The sequence below is a fragment of the Heterodontus francisci genome, chromosome 16 (assembly GCF_036365525.1).
Source record: "Heterodontus francisci isolate sHetFra1 chromosome 16, sHetFra1.hap1, whole genome shotgun sequence".
NCBI lineage: Eukaryota > Metazoa > Chordata > Chondrichthyes > Heterodontiformes > Heterodontidae > Heterodontus > Heterodontus francisci.
In genome coordinates, this window is record NC_090386.1 from 73242805 (window position 1) to 73266302 (window position 23498).

The window sequence follows — 23498 nt, forward strand, 5'->3', positions numbered from 1 at the left end:
CTGCAGAATTCCTAGCCTTTGACCTGCTCTTGTAGCCACAGTATTTATGAGGCTGGTTCAGTTCAGTTTCTGGTCAATGGTAACCCCCAGAATGTTGATAGTGGGGGATTCAGTGATGGTAATGTTATGGAACATCAAGGGGAGATGGTTAGATTCTCTCTTGTTTGAAATAGTCATTGCCTGGCACTTGTGTGGAGCAAATGTTACTTGCCACTTATCAGACCAAGCCTGAACGTTGTCTAGGTCTTGCTATATCTGGGCACAGGCTGCTTCATTATCTGAGGAGTTGCGAATGATGCTGAACATTGTGCAAACATCAGCGAACATCCCCACTTCTGACCTAATGATGAAGGGAAGGTCATTGATGAAGCAGCTGAAGATTGTTGGGCCAAGGACACTACCCTGAGGAACTCCTGCAGTGATGTCCTGGGACTGAGATGATTGACGTCCAACAACCACAACCATCTACCTTTGTACAAGGTATGACTCCAACCAGCGGAGAGTTTTCCCCCTGATTCCCATTGACTCCAGCTTTGCTAGGGCTCCTTGATGCCATAGTTGGTCAAATGCTGCTTTGATGTTAAGGGCAGTCACTCTCACCTCACCTCTGAAGTTCAGCTCTTTTTTTCATGTTTGAAGGCTGTCATGAGGTCAGAAGCTGAGTGACCCTGGAGGAACCCAAAATGAGTGTCAGTGAGCAGGTTATTGCTGAGCAAGTGCTGCTTGATAGCACTGTCGATGACCCCTTCCATCACTTTGCTGATGATCGAGAGTAAACTGATAGGGCGGTAATTGGCCGGGTTGGATTTGTTCTGCTTTTTGTGTACAGGACAAACTTGGGCCATTTTCCACATTGTTGGATAAAAGCCAGTGTTGTAGCTGTACTGGAACAGCTTGGCTAGGGGCACGGCTAGTTCTGGAGCACAAGTCTTCAGTACTATTGCCGGAATGTTGTCAGGGCCTATAGTCTTTGCAGTATCCAGTGCCTTCAGTTGTTTCTTGATATCATGTGGAGTGAATCGGATTGGCTGAAGATGGATGCAAATACTTCAGCCTTGCCTTTTGAATGAATAAAAAAGAAAATTTCTCTCGGTGCCAGTTCATTTTGCACATTTCATCTGACACATTCTTTTGAGTGTATTAGAGGTTTTGTTCATTGTTCTTTATGATAAAGACAGTAATTTTTACCTTCACTGCCTGGGCAGTAATCTGGCAGAATGAATTACCTGTCTGCTTTTGAACTCTTCCGATTTTCATCCCATTGATTTCAAATAGATGAAAATCAGGCTGGTTGTACAATGGGATGCCGATTAGCTCTCCCAGATCATCACCCAGGAAGTGAAGATGAAAATTGTACCCCAAATTGCCCATTTGCTGCTCGGAACCATGTCCATTTTTTAAAATCGATGTTCATGATTGAAGAACTATGATCTCTGTTAAATTTTACTCTATCCATTCCCTTAAGTGTTTTATAAGATATTTTTTACAGGGACATTTTGCCTTATCCAAAACAGCGATAATATGAATAGCTGAGAGTTTAAATAAATTTACAGATAACTCACTCAAGTTTTGCACAAAATGCTGGTATCTTGGGCGAGAAGAGATTTCTAAAGAGTTTAAACTATATTTGAAATTTAAAAGTTTACTATTTTTTCTGATTTGTGGAACTACAATAGATAATCTACATTCCAAATATTCAGAGGTGTGAAATGTGCATTTTTGATGTATTCCTATTTTTGGAAATCTCTTTCAGTAACAAACAGTACCTACCCCATTAGCTTTGCTGAGAGCTTGAAAGTATATGCTGTAGCTTTTCAGTGGGGAAAGTGGTGGGTTCCAATAGCCATTGTACGTTTTGTTATCTCCAACAGTAAATGGCTGGGTCATAGGAAGGTTCACAGGTTTCAGCTCTGCAGCAGTGTAATGCAGTGAATCAAGTACAGAAGCATTCTTGTAGCCGACTGGGACAGGAAAGCACTCAATAATATCTGCTGCTCTCCTGGATTTTTGTAAGTGTTCTTCTTTAACAACCAGTTGATAGGCACTGTGAGAAAGCAGAAGAGAATAGCATTTAAAATACTTGAAAAAATGCAGTATTTTAGTTTGGAACCAATGTCCCATTTTATGCCATCATTCCAGTATCAGACCAATGGCTGCAGTTCTGGTTCCAGCTAAGCAAAGGCCTATTTACATTGCCCCTATCCTTGCTGACCGATTTTGGCTCCTGCTACCCCAACAACTCAATTTTCAAATTCTCATCTTTGTGTTTAAATCTTGCATGGCTCCATCCAACTGTTATATTTCAACCTTTTCTGGTGCAACGACTCTCCTGGTGACTGGGGGGAGGTGGTCTACAAATAGCTGCTGGTGGAGGCAAAGAGAGGGAAGGCCAAGGAACAAGGAGCCAAGGATTCCTTGCGGGACCTGGACGAGCACACCGGCACCGCCTAGCCCACATGAAATCGACAGAAAACTTAAAAAAAAAGCCTTGCCTTTTCTGGCCATTCTCTTGCCTGCCAGCAGCATTTTTTCCTGATGGGTTTGGCACCTTGTAGGCCTCCCAAAAATGGGGTTGTGGGGCCATTAATGTCATCGGCTGTAACTTTCTTGTATAAAGTAGGCCCCTGTCTGCCTGGGGCAGCCCTCATGTGCCTGTATGAAGTTAAAATAGTGGAAGAGGGTGGGGAACACATGGTGCCGGCCAACCATTTAACCCCTTTGCCCATACCATTCCTGACAGGTGGACAAGATCAAAATGTAACATTAGCACTCCAGGAGTCTAACGCTGCTTAACCTAACGCTGTTAGGTTAAGCCCTGGGCCTGCATTTACTTTGCAAAGGAAATTACTTTGCACCAACACTAAACTTGTACAGTATTTTGCACCTGGAAATATATGCATTTATTGAAAGAATTCAATTTCACTAGAACAATACAGAATATGGGGTGATGTGATAAAACTGTTTAAAATTATGAAAAAATGGAACAGAATTGTTGGAGGCAGGCTGTTTCCAGTTGTTCAGTGGTCAAGAATGAGAGTCTGCCAATGCAAAATTAATAGAATCAAATAAAATTTTAAAAATAATGAAAGTGATTCAGAACAGAAGGCAAGAGAAAGCTTTATAGAGAGCTCTAAGGCTGTGGAATTCACCACCAGTGCTAGTGATTGAGGCAGAAAGTATTCAAGGTTAGATGGAATAGGTGGATGAAGGAAAAGAGGTTGAGGTGATATGAGAACAGGGTGGGTAGTGTGATTAAGAACTATTCGCTTGCATGTAAAGTGAACACTGAAACATTGGTTGGGTCAACTGGCATGTTTCCACTTTCTAACTTCTATGTATAGCACTTTCAGTAGAAGTTGGGAACTGACATTCTTGGATTCAAAGGCAGCATCTGCCTTTTCAAAGAAATTTTTTAAAACAGAATTTTTATGAAGGTATGCTAGTGCAGAGCTTCTGCAAGCCAAACATAATTGGGAGTCCCTTGTCAAATTTTCAGGAGTTTGACTAAATTTATACAACATTCCAAGATGGTATATTCATCTGATAACAACTTTAAAGCACTTGTGCCTTTGGGAATGTTTTGTAGTAAACTTTAACTGAGCATGGGCATTGCTGCTGTTGTGACAACTGCTTTGAGAAGAGTATGATTTTATTTCTTTTTTGCAATATTTAAATGGTATTTTGGACAGTGTTGAAGACCAAGTTTGCCATTGAAACATTGGAAGAGGATGCGATAGGGACAAGAACATTCAATAGGACTGCTAGTCAATTCAAGTACTTCCCATAACTCTGTGTTAATGCAAACATCAACTAAATTTCATTAAGTTCCCCATATAGAAGGAATTGCATTGTATCATTTAAAAGTTAATTTTACTTTAAAATGGTAACTTTAATCTGAACAACAGAACAAATCAGATTTTACTTAATAAAACATAGCAGGTAAAAAAGCAAAAATAAAGATTGCTTTTCTACAAGATATATTGTGTATCATAGATATACTGGGAGGACAAATAGGATGCTGAGGAAGCATTGACCTGATTACTTAACATTCCTGAGATAATGAAATTCAAATTTGAATAATTCAATTTAAATTGAATTTAATTCAGAATTCTGAATGGGACATTAGTCCAAAATCTAATCACTAAGATATTAGTTATGCAGAATGGAAATATTATGCAATACAGTGAGAGCTGTCTATAGAGGGCTGTGTTTAGAATCCACTTGTATTTTTTTAGTGAAGGCATGCTGGCACCATTCTAAGAACACAACATCGAGTCTTTCATTGCTGCTACTGAATGCAGTAACAACATTTTTATTCTTCTGCTCTCTGAGTTTTCACCTTAATGCTTATCCTGCTGAATAAACAGGGACTTCATGTAGTTAGCACAAAAAACACTCAACATTACTTTGAGAGGATTAAGTATCATCAAAATGTGTTATGCAGTTAAATGTTTTGCATATTTATGGTGGTAAACACAAGTTGCTTAGTAAGAAAAATTAACAAACAGTCAATTCATCACCGGCAAATCACTGTACAAAAATTATCAGTGCATGTGCAGTATTTTTCCACTGTTGCAACTTGGTGCAGGCCTTAAAAGTAATGTTAAGGAGGCCGTAAAATAATGGCTGTGACCAACTTGCCCAACTGACAGCCTCGATTTTTGTTGTTCTGTTTTTAGCTATTGTTCTGATCAGGTGAGGAGAGGTCACAAGGCTCCCCTCTTGTCCTTCTCCTTGTTTGACCGCAACAGGCTTTATTCCTTTGAAAACAGTAGATGTGATTACCACTTCAGTGAGTGTTTTCCCTTTTACCTTTGTTGTGATTGTAAAAGAACCAATCGGACAGGATTTCTTGAGTTTAAACAAGAAAGATGTGAGTTTATTGTACTTAAAAAAAACTAAACCCGATCTAGATAAAATAATAAAACTACGCTACACTTTCACTCATACACATACATGAGAATCACACATACAAACTGGTTACAGAGTGATAAGGGATAGTTGGATTGGATTAGAGTCCAGAACAAATATATACAGTCTGTGGGGTCTAGTAATTCTGTTGTCTTCTGGCTGAAGTTGTGATCTTGAAGTCTCTGGCTGGTAGGAGTGCACTTTGTTTTTCTTGGAGACAGAGCTTTAGGTGGCTTTCCTCCCTGGGGTCTCTGTCTGTAGCAATGGTAGACTTGGATGTTCCACAATCGCAGACAGGTTTCAATCTTGTGATGTTATCTGGAGAGAGAGAGACAAGGTCCCACTGTCTTGTCTGGTTAGCACTCAAAGCTTGTCTGCTTCAAAATTTCAGGAGCTTGTCCTTTTGCAAAAGACTGCTAGTTTTTCCACGAATGGGGAAGCAGTCAAATGATTGTCCAGTGTCCTCGTTTGCAATTTAATTAGATCCAAGTCTAGGTATTTTCAATCTCTGTCAAGTCTCATTGTTTCAATGTTCATCCCCTGGAGGTATGACACCACTGTTAATGTTCCAAGATGGCTTTGAATGTTTTGCCATTAGAAGTGAAGCTGTTAGCTGTTTTCAAATTCATGAGGCATTGTCCTGGATGAAACCTTGTTACACATGTGTCTCCGATTCGATGTCCTGGAATGTGAGGTATTTCAATGCAAATTGTGGTGGCCATCTTAGCTGCCAGCTTTTTAAAAGTTAACTGTACGATCTTAGCTCCTATTAAAAAGTTTAATGTAGGTTTCCAACCGATAAATTAAAAATCCTCATTTGCTATAGCATGTTTTCTTGACACTATATTCCAGGAAGGTCCAACAACAACACTTTCATAGTGTGTGGGACAGAAGGGGCAAAGGCAGGAGTCTACTGCTTATTTTACTTTGACAGTATGTCCACCTTTTCCTAACTTTTGTTGGTCAAAGTGCATAGCGACATAATTAAAGTCCTTTCACAATCAGGAGTTACTATTTCTGAATGGTAAGAGCTACTTTTAAATTAGGCCCTGCAGCGCTTATGTTTTTGGTATTATTACATAAATCAAAAACTGGAGACAGTTTTATATACATATATTAAGAAATTACAACATTCTTCAAATTCTAACAAAAACACAAATAGTTGCACCATGTTACTACTTTAATGTAAAATTACAGCAAAGTTAAGTTTCATCTTGGGAAGTGGCAAGACAGTGATACAAAGGCCTAGATATCCTTCTGCATTCAGGAAAACTTGATCTACATGCAGCTTAGCCAGCAGTCCATTACCAAAATGGTAAATTAAAAAAAACACTTAACTGAATGTGGAGCTGCCTCCCTCTCTCTCATGGTTGCTGTCTTCCTCCAGATTGCCTAACTCACCTCCCCTGATTGAATACCCGCCACTCCACCTTGCTTCCAAGACCTACATGAGGAAGATCAAGTCATCATTTCACTGGTTCTCCAACATAACTCAAGCAGATTGAGGTGGAAAATGCAGTGAAAGCTGATTGACTGGCTCCCTGCATGTCCTTACCACTTCTGGGATTTCACACCAGAAGTGGTGGAGGATCTGTTCACATCGGGACAGGCATATTGTAATAATATGCAAATGATACAAATCCATCACACAGCGGCCGGGACTTTATGCTGGCGACAGGGGTCTCAACGTCTGGAAAACGCAACATGAGAACCCCGTGCGGCCTCTTCTGTGGAAGGCCCACCGAATCTAGGGTTAATCAAGCACTTAAGTGGACAGCAGTGAGCCTTCCATGAGATCAAGGACCCCGTGACAGAAATCCCACCCTCGGAAAGCTGCCAGCCAATCAGAGGCCGACAGCTCTTTCACTGATCAGCACCAGCACACAGGCCAGCAATGGCACTGGATCCAGGCCGCAGGCAGGAGGGGTTTCATGGGGTAGGGGTCATGGGGGGAGAGGTGTAGGGGCTTTGGTAGCAAGGACAGGGGCGTGACTCTCAATGGGCCCCCACCTCCCCCTGCCATCATCCCACCTAATTTTATGATCTCCCCACCTCCAAACCCACCGTGGGGAAAGAGCATAAAATTCCTCCCAAAGTATTTCACAGCATTTCTGCCATAGCAATGCAGGACACAGGGGATGTCATTTTTTCATTGGTATCTGGCATTGCTATGTCTGTTGCTGAGGCATTTAAAACTTTTTCAAAAATATGTGCAATTGATCATTGAAGAATTGATTTCTTAGACTCTGGTGCCAAGTTAAAAACAAAATAAATGATTTATCAGATTGATATGGGCAGCATTGCTTCTGCCAGTGACACTATACAGGCCTCTCACAGCCAATTTTTAGCTCTAGTGCAAGTAGATGCCTCTGTGGGGATGAGGAAGCCCACCAAAATTTTACAAATGACAAGAAAATTGGCCAAGGTTGCTTTTTATGATTGCTTGAGATGTATCCCAACTCAGCTAAAGTGGAATATCTGGCCTACCAGGTTTCGTCACAGCAGCTTTTTGTTTAATTCTTGATCCAAAAAAGCACAGATTTTCTCTAGTTTTTTAAAGATCCAATTCAGGAACAAATAAGACCCCAAAAATCAGAGAATCCAGTTCTTTGTTATGGTCATCGCTGTGCCTTAATTAAAGTTATTGATGTTTGTGTTGCTAAATCGGCCTTCCATTTCTCAACTTTTCCTTTCCAATTACTTCACACCAATTTAATTCAAGCTGGTTCTTCTACCATTCTGCTGACTGTTCTCTGGAACTGCATAGTTTCGACAGTCATTATCAGTACAATAGACACCAGTCTTAAAAGGTACTTGCTTTTATATTCAGAACTGTGCTGCCTTTATTCTGAATATTCTATTTATCACTCATAAAATAGTTAGCAATAAATCTTAAAACCTATAACCGTGAAGCCAGTCTTTACTGCTAATTGACCATGCTGGACTTTTCTCACATGCATTAGAATTTATTGGGCATGACTAACTTAAATTTCCTAGTTACATTAAAAGTGCCTATGCATTTATATTCTATAATGAGGAATAATGCTGCATCCATAAAAGTGAATGCACTGGTATATAATACTCTGCATTCGCAAATTTATCTTAAACTATTGACCTTACGCTTCACACTATGAAAAGGTATGAATCTGTGCCTGCACGACAAAGTTTGTTCTTACATACGAACATATGAATTAGGAGCAGGAGTAGGCCACTCAGCCCTTAGAGTCTGCTCCACCATTCAATAAGTTCATGGCTGAACTGATTACTCCACATTTCCACCGATCCCGATAACCTTCCACTCCCTTACTTATCAAGAATTTATCTACCTCTGCCTTAAAAATATTCAAAGACTCTGCTTCCACCATCTTTTGAGGAAGAGAATTCCAAAGACTCACGACCTTCTGCGAGAACAAATTTCTCCTCATCTCTGTCTTAAATGGGCAACCCCTTATTTTTAAACAGTGACCCCTAGTTCTAGATTCTCCCACAAGGGGAAACATCCTTTCCACATCCACCCTGTCAAGACCCCTCAGGATCTTATATATTTCAATCAGGTTGCCTCTTACTCTTCTAAATTCCAGCGGATACAAGCCTAGCCTGTCCGATCTTTCCTCATAAGCAAGCCCGCCCATTCCAGGTATCAGTCTAGTAAACCATCTCTGTACTGCCTCCAACACATTTACATCCTTCCTTAAATAAGACCAATACTGTAAACAGTACTCCAGATGTGGTCTCAGCAAAGCCCTATATAGCTGAAGCATAACCTTCCTACTTTTGTGTTTAATTCCTCTCGTGATGAATGATAACATTCTATTAGCTTTCCTAATTACATGGCTGTACCTGCATACTAACCTTTTGCGATTCATGTACTAGAACACCCAGATCCCTCTGCATCTCAGAACTCTGCAATATCTCACCATTTAGATAATATGCTTCTTTTTTATTCTTCCTGCCAGAGTGGACAATTTCCCACTTTCCCACATTATACTCCATTTGCCAGGTCTTTGCCCACTCACTTAACCTATTTATATCCCTTTGTAGCCTCCTTATGTCCTCATCACAAGTTACTTTCCTACCTATCTTTGTGCCATCAGCAAATTTAGCAACCGTACCTTTAGTCCCTTCATCTAAGTCATTTATATAAATTGTAAAAAGTTGAAGCCCCAGCACAGATCCCTGTGGCACACCACTCATTACATCTTACCAACCAGAAAATTACCCAATTTTGCCTACTCCCTGTTTTTCGTTAGCTAGCCAATCTTCTATCCATGCTAATATGTTACCCTCTACACCATAAGCATTCAGTTTCTGCAATAATCTTTGATGTGGCACCTTATCAAATGCTTTCTGGAAATCTAAGTACAATACATTCCCTGGTTCTCATTTATCCACAGCACATATAACTCCCTCAAAGAACTCCAATAAATTGGTTAAACATGATTTCCTTTTCACAAAACCATGTTAACTCTGCCTGATTACCTTGAATTTTTCTAAATATCCTGCTATAACGTCTTTAATAATAGCTTCTAACATTTTCCGTAAGACAGATGTTAAGCTAACTGGCCTGTAGGTTCCTGCTTTCTGTCTCCCTCCCTTTTTGAATAAAGGAGTTACTTTTGCTATTTTCCAATCTAATGGAACCTTCCCGAATCTAGGGAATTTTGGAAAATTAAAACTACCGCATCAACTATCTCACTAGCCGCTTCTTTTAACACACTAGGATGAAGTCCATCATGACCCGAAGGCCTTTGAAATCAGCAGCTCCAAAAATTTATTCAGTACGACTTCCCTGATGATTGTAATTTTCTTGAGTTCCTCTCTCCCTTCTATTTCCTAACTTACATCTAAATACTGGGATGTTACTTGTACCTTCAATAGTGAAGACCGATGCAAGACATCTGTTCAATTCATCTGCCATCTTCTTATTATCCAGTATTAATTCCCCAGACCCACTTTCTATCGGACAAACACTGACTTTGCTAACTATTTTCTTTTTTAAATATCTATAGAGTGCCTGCAGAGTCTCATCGACAGGTTTGCGGCCGCCTGCAATGAATTTGGCCGAACCATCAGCCTCAAGAAAACGAACATCATGGGACAGGACATCAGAAATGCTCCATTCATCAATATTGGCGACCACGCTCTGGAAGTGGTTCAAGAGTTCACCTACCTAGGCTCAACTATCACCACTAACCTGTCTCTAGATGCAGAAATCAACAAGCGCTTGGGAAAGGCTTCCACTGCTATGTCCAGACTGGCCAAGAGAGTGTGGGAAAATGGCGCACTGACACGGAACACAAAAGTCCGAGTGTATCAAGCCTGTGTCCTCAGTACCTTGCTCTATGGCAGCGAGGCCTGGACAACGTATGTCAGCCAAGAGCGACGTCTCAATTCATTCCATCTTCGCTGCCTCCGGAGAATACTTGGCATCAGGTGGCAGGACCGTATCTCCAACACAGAAGTCCTCAAGGCGGCCAACATCCCCAGCTTATACACCCTACTGAGTCAACGGCGCTTGAGATGGCTTGGCCATGTGAGCCGCATGGAAGATGGCAGGATCCCCAAAGACACATTGTACAGCGAGCTCGCCACTGGTATCAGATCCATCGGCCGTCCATGTCTCCGCTTTAAAGACGTGTGCAAACGCGACATGAAGTCCTGTGACATTGATCACAAGTCGTGGGAGTCAGTTGCCAACGTTCGCCAGAGCTGGCGGGCAGCCATAAAGGCGGGGCTAAATTGTGGCGAGTCGAAGAGACTTAGCAGTTGGCAGGAAAAAAGACAAAAGCGCAAGGGGAGAGCCAACTGTGTAACAGCCCCGACAAACAAATTTCTCTGCAGCACCTGTGGAAGAGCCTGTCACTCTAGAATTGGCCTTTATAGTCACTCCAGGCGCTGCTCCACACACCACTGACCACCTCCAGGCGCTTACCCATTGTCTCGCAAGATAATGAGGCCAAAGAATAGAGACTCTTATTATCTGTCTTTATATTTCTAGCTAGCTTTCTCTTATACTCTAATTTTACTTTCCTTATCAATCTTTTAGTCATTCTTTGCTGTTTTTTATATTCTGTCCAATCTTCTGACCTGCTTCCCATCTTTGTGCAATTATAGGCTTTTTCTTTAAGTTTGATACTATCTTTAACTGTTTTAGTTAACCACAGATGTCAAGTCCCACCCTTGGAATTTTTCTTTCTCGTTGAAATGTATCAATCCTGTGTATTCTGAAATATCCCCTTAAATGTCTGCCATTGCATCTCTATTGACCTGTCCCTTAACCTGATTTCTCAGTTCACTTTAGCTAGCACTCATAATTGCCCTTATTTAAGTTTAAAATACTAGTCTTGGACCCACTCTTCTCTCCCTCAAACTGAATGTAAAATTCAAACATATTATGATTGCTGCTACCTAGGGGTGCCTTAAATATGAGGTCATTAATTAATCCTATCTTGTTGCAAAATACCAGGTCTAGTATAGCCTGCTCTCTCGTTGGCTCCAGAACGTATTGTTCCAAGAAATTATCCCGAAAACATTCTGTGTACTTCTCAGCTAGGCTACCTCTGTCCACCTGATTTTTCCAGTCTATATGTAGGTTAAAATCCCCCATAATTATCGCTGTACCTTTCTGACAAGCTGCCATTATTTCTTCCTTTATACCCCGACCTACAGTGTGGTTAACGTTAGGTGGCCTGCACACCACTCCCACAAGTGAATTCTTGCCTTTATGATTTCACATCTCTACCCAAACTGCTTCTACATCCTGGTCTCTGAACTTAGGTCATACCTCTCTATTGCACTAATACCATAATTAATTAACAGAGCCCTGGGGCACACCACTGGTCACCGGCCTCCAATCTGAAAAACAACCCTCCATTACCACCCTCTGCCTCCTATCACCAAGCCAATTTTGTATCCAATTGGCTAGTTCACCCTGGATCCCATGTGTTCGAACCTTCTGGACCAGCCTACCATGTGGGACCTTGTCAGTCCATGCTGTCAGTCCATGCTAGGCCTCAATCCCCAGGATCACATCCCCCACAAGACCTGACAAGCTGGTCAGCTCAGCATGGGAGCTGGCTGATTTCTTAACTTCCCACAACAGGCAAGCTGCACTGGCGCACCCACAGCTTGACTGCGGCATTTAAATCAGTCCCAAAAATTCTTTGGGCCCTCTGGATGCTGGCTTTGGTCTGGCAGTCCAGACGCTCCACTATCTTTACTTACATTTTGAGCAGAAGTCAAAGATTGCCCCCTTTAGGCTGGAAGTGACAGTGGCTTGAGTAATTGATGGGCTGAAGTAGGGTTGGAAGCAAGCAATGTTACGGAGCTAGAAAGCACTCTTGGCTCAAGGTTGAGCAGGAGACCAAGGATGTGAACAGTCTGCTTAAGCTTGAGACACTTGCCGGAATTTTACATTGGGCTGGAGGCCAAAAATCTGGGGGCAAACCTGCCTCTGGCAGGACTGGGAACAACGCTATAATTTTATGTGGCCCTTAATTGGCCTCAGGCGGGACTTCCGCCCCTCTGAAGCAGGAAGACCTGCCTCCAAGAGCTGCTGGCCAATCAGCAGGCCGGCAGCTCTCAGTCCCAGCAGCGTCACTGGGAGTCGTGGCCACTGCTGGAACTGCAGCCAGAGAGAGGAGCAAGAGGGACGCCGGCCCTGGAAAAAAGGTAAGTTTGTGGGGCTTTGCTGGGGACAATTGGCTGGGCCCCGGTGAGAAAAGTGGGGGTCAGGTGAGGGGAATGATGAATGTAGTTCAGTGGGGGTGGTTGGGCCATGGGGGAGCCCTCCGTGGCGCACAGGGTGCCCAATCAGGAGGGCAAAACCCAGCCTAAAGGAGGCTGCCAGGTTTAACTGGGCAGCCTCCTATGGGGCCTGAGCTACCTGCCTGCTGCTGGTAATACACCAGTGGCAGCAAGTGGAGGCCGTTAAGTGGCAGTTAATTGGCCACTTAAGGGCCTTAATTGGCCTGGGGCAGGTGATCCGTTTCTCACCTCTGCCACCCCTCGTAGAATTGCAGCAGGGACAGGAAGGCAGGACCGGCAACCCTGCCTCCCACTCAATTTTAAGACCCAACACCCCTCCCCCCCCACCCCTGCTCCTGTGGGGGTGTAAAATTCCGGCCACTGACTAAGTAAGAAGATGGAGTAGTGGCAAGGGTACAAAGGTCACAATGGGGGTCAAAAGACATGGCTTCAGTCTTCCCAATGTTTAGGTGGAAGAAATTATGACTTTTCTAAGATTGTATTTTGGACCAGAACAGGATCAATGGTGTTGTTGACTGAGGTGCTGGAGAGATAGAGTTGGGCATACACACAGAAATTGACCAGTATCTGGGAATGATATTATGAAAGGGTGGCACATAGACGAAGAAAAGGAGGAGGGCAGGATGAATCCTTGAGGTGCTCCTGAGGTGCTGATTTTGGAGTGGAAGAGAAGCCATTACTGGAGAGGCTCTGGCTATGATCACATAAGTAAGAGTGAAACCAAGCAAGAGCAGTGCCACTAAGCTAGACCATAATGAAGACTATGGTGTGATCAACCTTATCAGCAGACGTGGTCTCTTCAGACTACTAGAAAAGATCGGATGTCCACCAAAGCTACTAAGTATCATCACCTCATTCCATGACAATATGAAAGGCACAATTCAGCATAGTGGTGCCTCATCAGACCCCTTTCCTATCCTGAGTGGCGTGAAACAGGGCTGTGTTCTCGCATCTACATTGTTTGGGATCTTCTTCTCACTGCTGCTCTCACATGCGTTCTAGTCTTCAGAAGAAGGAATTTTCCTCTACACAAGATCAGGGGGCAGGTTGTTCAACCTTGCTCGTCTTAGAGTGAAGACCAAAGTATGGAAAGTCCTCATCAGGGAACTCCTCTTTGCTGATGATGCTGCATTAACATCCCACACTGAAGAGTATCTGCAGAGACCCATCGACAGGATTGCGGCTGCCTGCAATGAATTTGGCCGAACCATCAGCCTCAAGAAAACGATCATGGGACAGGACGTCAGAAATGATCCATCCTTTAATATCGGCGACCACGCTCTGGAAGTGGTTCAACAGTTTACCTACCTAGGCTGAACTATCACCAGCAACCTGTCTCTTGATGCAGAAATCAACAAGCGCATGGGAAAGGCGTCCGCTGCTATGTCCAGACTGGCCAAGAGGGTGTGGAAAAATGGTGCACTGACATGAAACACAAAAGTCCGAGTGTTTCAAGCCTGTGTCCTTAGTACCTTGCTCTATGGCAGCGAGGCTTGGACAACGTATGTCAGCCAAGAGCGACGTCTCGACTCATTCCATCTTCACTGCCTCCGGAGAATCCTTGGCATCAGGTGGCAGGACCGTATCGCCAATGCAGAAGTCCTCGAGGTGGCCAACATCCCCAGCATATACACCCTACTGAGCCAGCGGCGCTTGAGATGGCTTGGCCATGTGAGCCACATGGAAGATTGCAGGATCCCCAAAGACGCATTGTACAGCGAGCTTGTCACTGGTATCAGACCCACCAGCCGCCCATGTCTCCGCTTTAAAGACATCTGCAAATGCGACATGAAGTCCTGTGACACTGACCACAAGTCATGGGAGTCAGTTGTCAGTGATCGCCAGAGCTGGTGGACAGCCGTAAAGGCGGGGCTAAAGAGTGGCGAGTCGAAGAAACTTAGCAGTTGGCAGGAAAAAAGACAGAATTGCAAGGAGAGAGCCAACTGCGAAACAGCCCCGACAACCAATTTTATCTGCAGCGCCTGTGGAAGAGTCTGTCACTCTAGAATTGGCCTTTATAGCCACTCCAGGCACTGCTCCACAAACCACTGACCACCTCACGGCGCTTACCCATTGTCTCTCAAGATAAGGAGGCAAAAGAGAGAAAGAAAGAAAGAAATGTGTGATCAACTGGATTAAACGCTGCAGTGAGGTCAAGCAGAATGTAGCGAAATAATGCTATCTGTAGCTTTGTCCTATAAAAACAGTTAACACTGCTGGGAACTGCACTGTGATGAAAACCACACCTGCCAAGCATGAGGCATATTCATTTTGTCATATGGAACATTAATTTTAAACTGTTGCTGGACTGAAAAGATGACTTGTTTAAAGAAATCACAGCAGTGGCTGAAAACATACAGCTCATTTACAATCTGGGAGACAGTTGCCTGGAGAAGACTGCTCCCTGGTTCAATTAACCGGATGAATTTTGATCATAAGACATTCACTATGTGAAAGCCAGCATTCCAACCCCCTACTGAGGATGCCTTTTAAGACTCAAAGAATCCAAAAAAATGCCGAGCAGGTTAATTAAAAACAAACTAGTTTGATGTCTGCCTGCTGGCCCAGGTTTGGTTTGAATTGTGTTCACAGAACAGTTTGGGTCAGACTGCAACTGAACTTGAAGGAAGACAGCATCTCCCTGTTTCACTCACTCTTTCTCTCACGAAAAGCAGAGACTACAACTGGATTTCAAGAAGACAGAAAACCATCAAAACAAGTTTGAAAGAGTGCACTGGGCCCCAACGAGACGGTAAGATTTAACTGCAACCCAAAGACTTTACAGCGAAATCAAAAGATAGCAAATGAACTCCAGCTGTTGCTTCAAACCTTTCCTCTTGATTCTTTCTCCTTTTCTGTCTCTATCTGCGTGTGAGTTTATCGTGTGTGCATGCAAGTGTGGTCGCGTCGCGTATTTTTAGTCATTTTAACCGAATTAGAGTTTTAAGGTTAATAAACTTATACCTTTCTTGCTTAAATCTAAGAAAACCTGTCTGGTTGATTTCCTTGCCATTACAATTGGACAGCAGTGCACAAAGATTCACAGAGGGGAAGCTAAAAACACGGTGTTTTAAAAAATTAAACCCTGTTCCATTCAAATCAGGTAAAGGCTGAGAGAGAACCGCTAGACCCCTTCCTCACTTGGTCATAACAGCACTTCAAACAATACAGAAGCACAAGTGTGTCGCAATCACATTATGTAAAGAAAAAGTCACATGGAAATTCCTGATGTTACAAAGGACAACGCAGTCCTAAGTCATGGTTTATTTGGACTTTCAGAAGGCTTTCGACAAAGTCCCACATCAGAGAATATCATGTAAAATTAAAGTGCATGTGATTGGGGGTAGTGTATTGTGATGGACAGAAAATTGGTTGGCGGACAGGAAACAAAGAGTAGCGATAAACGGTTCTTTATCCGAATGGCAGGCAGTGACTAGTGGGGTACCGCAGGGATCGGTGCTAGGACCCCAGCTATTCACAATATACATTAATGATTTAGATGAGGGAGCTAAATGTAATATCTCCAAATTTGCAGATGACACAAAACTGGGTGAGAGGGTGAGTTGTGAGGAGGATGCAGAGAGGCTTCAGGATGATTTAGACAAGTTGAGTGAGTGGGCTAATGCATGGCAGATGCAGTATAATGTGGATAAATGTGACGTTATCCACTTGGGTAGCAAGAACAGGAAGGCAGATTATTATCTGAACAGCTATAAACTGAGAGAGGGGAATATGCAGCGAGACCTGGGTGTTCTCGTACACCAGTCGCTGAAGGTAAGCATGCAGGTGCAACAGGTGGTAAAAAAGGCAAATGGTATATTGGCCTTCATAGTGAAAGAATTCGAGTACAGGAGCAGGGATGTCTTGCTGCAATTATACAGGGCTTTGGTCAGGCCACACCTGGAATATTGTGTGCAGTTTTGGTCTCCTTATCTGAGGAAGGATGTTCTTGCTATAGAGGGAGTGCAGCGAAGGTTTACCAGACTGATTCCTGGGATGGCGGGACTGACGTATGAGGAGAGATTGAGTCGGTTAGCATTATATTCGCTGGAGTTCAGAAGAGTGAGGGGGGATCTCATAGAAACTTATAAAATTCTAACAGCACTTGACAGGGTAGATGCAGGAAGGATGTTTCCGATGGTGAGGGAGTCCAGAACCAGGGGTCATAGTCTAAGGATACAGGGTAAACCTTTCAGGACTGAGATGAGGAGAAATTTCTTCATCCAGAGAGTGGTGAGCCTGTGGAATTGGCTACCACAGAAAACAGTTGAGGCCAAAACATTGTAATGTTTTCAAGAAGGAGTTAGATATAGCTCTTGGGTCTAAAGGGATCAAAGGGTATGGGGCGAAAGCGGGAACAGGCTACTGAGTTGGATGATCAACCATGATCATAATGAATGGCGCAGCAGGCTCGAAGGGCTGAATGGCCTACTCCTGCTCCTATTTTCTATGTTTCTATGTATGTTGGATGAAATATGGTTATTCTGGATTTTACTAAGGAACTGTTTAACTAAGCATTAGTTTATCATTGCTAGAAAGCTACTAAAATGAAGCTGTGAAACTTGAGGTCATCCAAAACACTGCTGCTCATGACCTAAGTCGCACCGAGTCTCATTCACCCATCACATCTGTGCTCCCTGATCTTCATTGGCTCTTGCTCAAGCAATGCTTCCATTTTAAAATTCTCATCCTTGTTTTCAAATTCCTTGATGGCCTGGCCCCTCTATATCTCTAAATTCTCCTCCAGCCCCATAACCCTTCTAGATACCTGCGCTCATCTAATTCTGGCCCCTTGAGCATCTGCGATTTTAATTGCTCCACCATTGGTGGTTGTGCCTTCAGCTGCCTGGGCCCTAAGCTCTGGAATTGCCTCCCTAAACAACTTCACCTCTCTTTCACTCTTTCCTCCTTTAAGGCATACCTTAAAATTTACCTCTTTGAGCTTTTCACCATCTGCCCTAATATCTCCTTATGTGACTCAGTGTCAAATTTGGCCTATAATGCTCCTCAGGACATCTTGTAATGTTAAAGGCACTATATAAATACAAGTTGTTGTGTTTGTTGAAATATATGTGGGCAAAAGTCCTTCACGCAAATCATTCCTCCCTCTGTTGTCGAGTACAGAGAATACATTGCACTTCAATGCATAAATACAATGGATTTGCATTGACATGGAAACAGATATGCTCAGAAATCAGAAGGTGGCTGAGCAGAAACAAAGATAGTGAAAACTGATTTAATTAGTAGAACAGCAAAAATGGATCGAAAATTAGCAGTAATTAAAAGATGAGAAAAAAGGGAAGATTCCTGCCGGTAAACAAAAATTATTTTCGAAATTAAAGGGTAAATATTACGAGTTTGCACTCTCAACCCACAGCTTTGCTTGATAGGAGGGTGGATCACACAAACAGGCACAGAAATTGATGCACTGGTTTTGCAGCCTTCCCAAATCTCCTAACGTTAATGACCGTAAAGTTCGAGCGGGGTGGTGCCAACACAGCAACAATGCCAACCTACATGGTCAAATTTGTCCTCCTATCAAGCGACTCTCTCCATTGGGAGTGCTAATCCATAAAAATTAATTCAATGTATTATTTTATGCAAAAAGCTTAATTTCCCATACAAATATTTTCCCCGTCACTGGGATTGAACTCATGCTGTGCTAATTGAGTAACAAATGCATAAATGTGTTTTTGACATTCTTCTGCCTACTATTTCAAGAAAGGTTCAATGAGGGTTAATACCTTCGCGAGAATGAAAATTTAATATGAACACACAATGCATTTGTTAATATTGTCCAGCATGATTTTAGCCCAAGCATTTGTTGATTCAATTTTATTGTATTTAGCTTTCTGACAATGTTAAAATCCATATATATTTATATGATTTGCTTTTATTATTCAAACAATGTTTGTAATGTCACAAACTGAGCATTTCAAAAAGGGTGTTCGAAGTTAATTTTGTGACGGAGACTGCATTTGTCTTAGAGAGATAAAGACGATCATTTATCTCATCCAAATATTGGAAAGAACACCATCAGCTCTAATTTTGACATTGAGATTGAACAGGAATGAACCAGGCTAAGTCCCAATAGTGCAAGCAGCCAGGTACTGATAGCAATCTAACCAAGGCTAAAAATGTTGATGGAAGAATCCAATTGACTTTTTTCTTTCTTTTGTCATTTTCTAAGCTAAGCAACAGCCTTTTGAAATGTACAATTGCCCATAGTCTCCAGAGTAAAAAAAATCTCCACTACTCATTCTGTTGCTGCTGGGAGTACATAGTTGACTGGGGAAATCAAAGCTGTTGACCTCCAAATTAACTACTGTAGAAGATATAGTGCTTCAGCACTTATTTGCAAACTGCATACAAGATACCTACTAGACTGAGTCTTTTATGGTTAACTGTCACTGGGCATTATAACATAGTAAAAGAGTACAGATCATGCAGCGGTGCAGCACTTTGATCCTCGATCATACGCTGGCTCAGATTACATGCAAGGGCCTTCCCATTAATGAAGGAGGAAAGATCAAAGATCAAGTTAGCCCATGGTGCTCTTACACACTTGCTAATGCCCAACTGATCAGTGGCAGCAGCAGAAGCCTCAGAGAAGTTCAACTTATTATTTGCCTGGCTGGTAAATAACACTTAAGCTCTAAGAGGAATCAAAAGAAGGTGAGAGGAAAAAATGGGTCAACTGAATAAGTTTAATAAAAGGTTAAAGACAAAAAATGTAATTTATTTACTTCATGCATGGTATTTCTAAATTAGCTATACAATAAACATTTTCATAAAGCTCTGTGTAAGGAATCAGAAAGCGACATTGGTCAAGATCTACTCTGTGCATTTGGAGCAATAGCACCATCCATGATTTTGCTACCCTAATGCACATCAGAACCTCTTATAAAGTCAAATTGTTGCACCTTTCCATTACTCCATCAAAGCCACTGATCAAGACAATTCCAAAATGACCACAAGTTGCCAAAACACTGTCTATGACCAAATACTTATAACAAGATTGAACTTAATTCTCAGAACTGATTGAAATCACTATTCATCTGAGCTGACTTTAATTAAATTGACCAAGTGCTAACTGAAGAAATGACTATTGAGGTTGTGAAAAAACGAAAAACTGGAATGCACCAGCCACATAAATACTATCGCTACAACAGCAGGTCAGAGACTGGGAATTCTGCGGCGAGTAACTCATCTCCTGACTCCCCAAAGCCTGTCCACTATCTACAGGCACAAGTCAGGAATGTGATAGAAAACTCTCCACTTGCCTAGATGGGTGCAGCTCCAACAACACTCAAGAAACTTGACACCATCCAGGATAAAGCAGCCTGCTTGATTGGCACTCCATCCACCACTGCCAATATTCACTCCCTTCACGACCGATGCATTGTTGCAGCAGTGTGTACCATATATAAGATGCACTGCAGCAATGCACCAAGGCTCCTTAGACAGCACCTTCCAAACCCGTGACCTTTACCACCTAGAAGGACAAGAGCAGTAGATGCATGGGAACACCACCACCTGCAAGTTCCCCTCCAAGCCACCCACCATCCTGACTTGGAAATATATTGTCGTTCCTTCACTGTCGCTGTGTCAAAATCCTGGAACTCCCTTCCTAACAGCACTGTAGGTGTTCCTAGCCCACATGGACTGCAGTGATTCAAGAAGGCAGCTCACTACCACCTTCTCAAAGGCAATTAGGGATGGGCAATAAATGCTGCCGTTGTCAGTGATCCCACATCCCATGAACGAATATAAAAAAAACCCTAAACAAATAAGACAAATATGCTATTAAAAATTACTGTGCATCATTTTCTCCAGATTGTCTGAATTGCCCAAGGATATGTAGCAATTAATATGTAAAGCAGTTAAATTTTGATTGCAATTAAGAACTACTCAGACAAATCTCAGTAATAATCAGAAAAAAACATGCTGCATAAGGAACCTAGGTCATGGCTGTTTGGTGCAGATCCACATTTTCATCTGCACTGCTCTCTGTTAGAATTCCAAATGACTGAGCCAAACTAAAAAGGAACAATTGCAAGTGATAATTAAGAGAAGCAAAAACAGACCCATCACCAATCAAACAATAAATGAGTTTTGATGAATGGTTGCAGAATAGATAATGATAGATCTTGGGCAAGAATTACTGGAGATTTCTTTACAAACTGCCATATTTATGCATTAGAGGGAGAGAGGGACAGAGGGAGATGCACATGTGTGAGAGAGACGTTTCAGCTAGCAGAAATTATTGAAAATAGAAATAAAATAGCAGTGACTTGGTGTAAAGTTTAACCTAAAGTGCACTCCCAATATGAATAGTGAGACATTTGATAGCAATTCCATGTGAATGAGGCACTGATAGCGGTGTGGCAATGAATATTTTGAAATGGTAAAACTGTGAACCAATCAATGCCGAACAGCTGTAAAATAAGTCAAATGCGACTTGTGCTGTCCCCAAAAATTTTCGAGATAAGTGAACACGAATAAAAGGGAGGAAGGTAACATTCAAAACATATCTCAACATATTGCCTGCACTGGTCACGTGAATAACATCTGCTGAAGTGACTGCATTTAAATTCAGTCAGCATTCTGTGAACAAACGTTTTCTGTATTCTTTAATGGCACTGAATAGCCACAGTCCTATTAAGTTTGAAAAAAGAAATGGTAATGATTTTGCTTAGTGCTTCCTCCGGATGCCTCAGTATTTGCAACCCACAGAGCTGACAAAAACTGATTACATTTGTTCTCGTTAATTTAGACCACCCACAAAGACAATCTTCATTTGGGTTCTGTTTCTTCTGAAATGAAGTTATAAATGTCTTTCCATTTCAAACGGTTCAGACTGCTATACTCAACCATCATCGGATTCCTGACCTCTGGACTTTGTCTCAGATTGCCCATACAACCTCCCCCTGAAAATACCATGGACTGGATTTTCCTCCCATTGGCAGGGCAGTCCCAACATCCATCAATGTGATAGGTGAAGAAGGACAAGCCTTTTAATGGTAAATCAATAGACACTAAAAGTTCCTGCTGCCGCCTCAAGACCTTTTGTATGAAGTATTTTTGGGGGAAATGGCACTAAAGTACAGTCAATCATACCAAGTGAAAGATTTTCAGACATTTCATCAAATGCAGAAGAATATTTGTGCAATCTATCTGAAACACCACATCCAACTTGATATTCTATTTGTATTTTCCTTTGTTAGCCAATTTAAGCAAAAAGATAGATATGGATAAAGAATCTCCCTCAACAAAAGTGCCCATGGACTATTCATCCATGTTTTGTGCTATTCTGTGGATGGGTCCTATTTGAAAAAGACTCATGAAAAGTAATGAAGTATCGGAGGAACAAAAAGCAGATTTTACTCATTAAGGCCCTGTTGAAGCCCAGCTATTGGTTGCTAAGGCTCAAGGGGCTGGTTGTTAAGAGCCAAGGTATTGGTTGCTAAAGAGCAGTTAAAATTGTTGTATGTTTAGTTGATATGCTGCCACCTTAACATTAGCCTTTATTACATTATAACTATGCACAGCTTCACACCAGTTGTATGACTCCTCTGAAGCCACACTGCATCTCTCTTTAAGTCTGTCTCATATGTGATCTCTTACATCATCATGGTAGGAGGTATTCTTTACACTTTCTCAACATTCCCCCTTTCAGACCCTTATACTACATCTCCCCCCAAGTCTTTACCCAAACTGTTACAACTGGGTGAGGAAGGGGTCTCAGGCTCCCCTATTTCCCCTTTCCCGTTTTGGCAGGAAACAGGGTTTATCTTTTAAAACACAGTGTTTTTAGCTTAACACCTCAGTGAGTTCTTGCTTACTGCTCTCTAAATTGTAATTGTAAATGAACCAACTGGACAGGTTTTCTCAGGTTTAAACAAGAAAGATGTAAGTTTATTAACCTTATCACTGTAACTCGGTTAAAAATTACTAAACTATGCGATGCCACCACACTAGCATGCATATGAGGTAAACACACACAAATCGATACAGAGGAGGGGAAAGAATTAAAGGGGGAGGTTTGGAGTAGTAAATGGAATTCAGTTACTGTCTTTGGTTGTGCTGTAAAGTCCTTGGTTGCAAATGCGATCTTGGCGTTCTCGCTGGGGTCAAATGAACACTTTCAGACTTGCTTCTCTGGTACCAGAAGGATGTCTTGAGTCTTAAGCTGCTTCCATGAGTCCCTGGGACTTTGCTTGAGAGAGAGCCTCCTTCTCTTTAGTCTTCAAATTGTAGTCTGCACAAACCTTCCTGTGAGGCACAATTCAAACAGTTCCCAGCCCGGCTAGCAGGTAAGTCATGTGACCAGCTCTTTGTTTGAAACAGCATCGTCTGCGAAGGTTGTTGATTCTTAAACTTCTCCAGTCACACTCAGTGGGGTGTGGAGCTCTGGCTCTTACACAAAGAGGGTTGATTATTATGATTTCCCAGATCAATCTTGTTAACTGAATCAGTGAACATTTCAATTGTCTTTCCATTCAACTGTCTCTCAGAATGCAAATGTGCAGCCATGTTTCAGCTGTCCAACTCTGTGGTCTTTTTTAAACAAGTTCTGTGCAATGTCCAGTAAAAGGGTTCAAGAAGTGTTCCATCTGACAAAATTAATATGTTTCCATTTGGTAGGTGTGATTTCTGTCACAAAACATATATATTTAAACATTCACATATTTATTTTTACATACTACCCCATCTCCCCCCTAAGTCTCTGATATCACAGATGCAATCTGTCAGGAGGCTCCACAACTCTCCCTGATCGTGTTATTGTTAGATGCAGAAGATTGGTAGTCTTTCTCTAA

The 23498-nt window shown here is 42.1% G+C and overlaps 1 protein-coding gene across 1 annotated transcript in view; it reads right to left on the bottom strand.

The window, feature by feature from the left end:
• The window catches only part of ptprt (protein tyrosine phosphatase receptor type T), a 1095010-nt gene that overhangs the window by 385760 nt on the left and 685752 nt on the right, over positions 1–23498 (bottom strand). The window contains exon 12 of the mRNA XM_068048566.1: positions 1771–2044. Within this exon, the coding sequence (XP_067904667.1) occupies positions 1771–2044 (274 nt within the window). The remainder of the gene's footprint in view (positions 1–1770; positions 2045–23498) is intronic.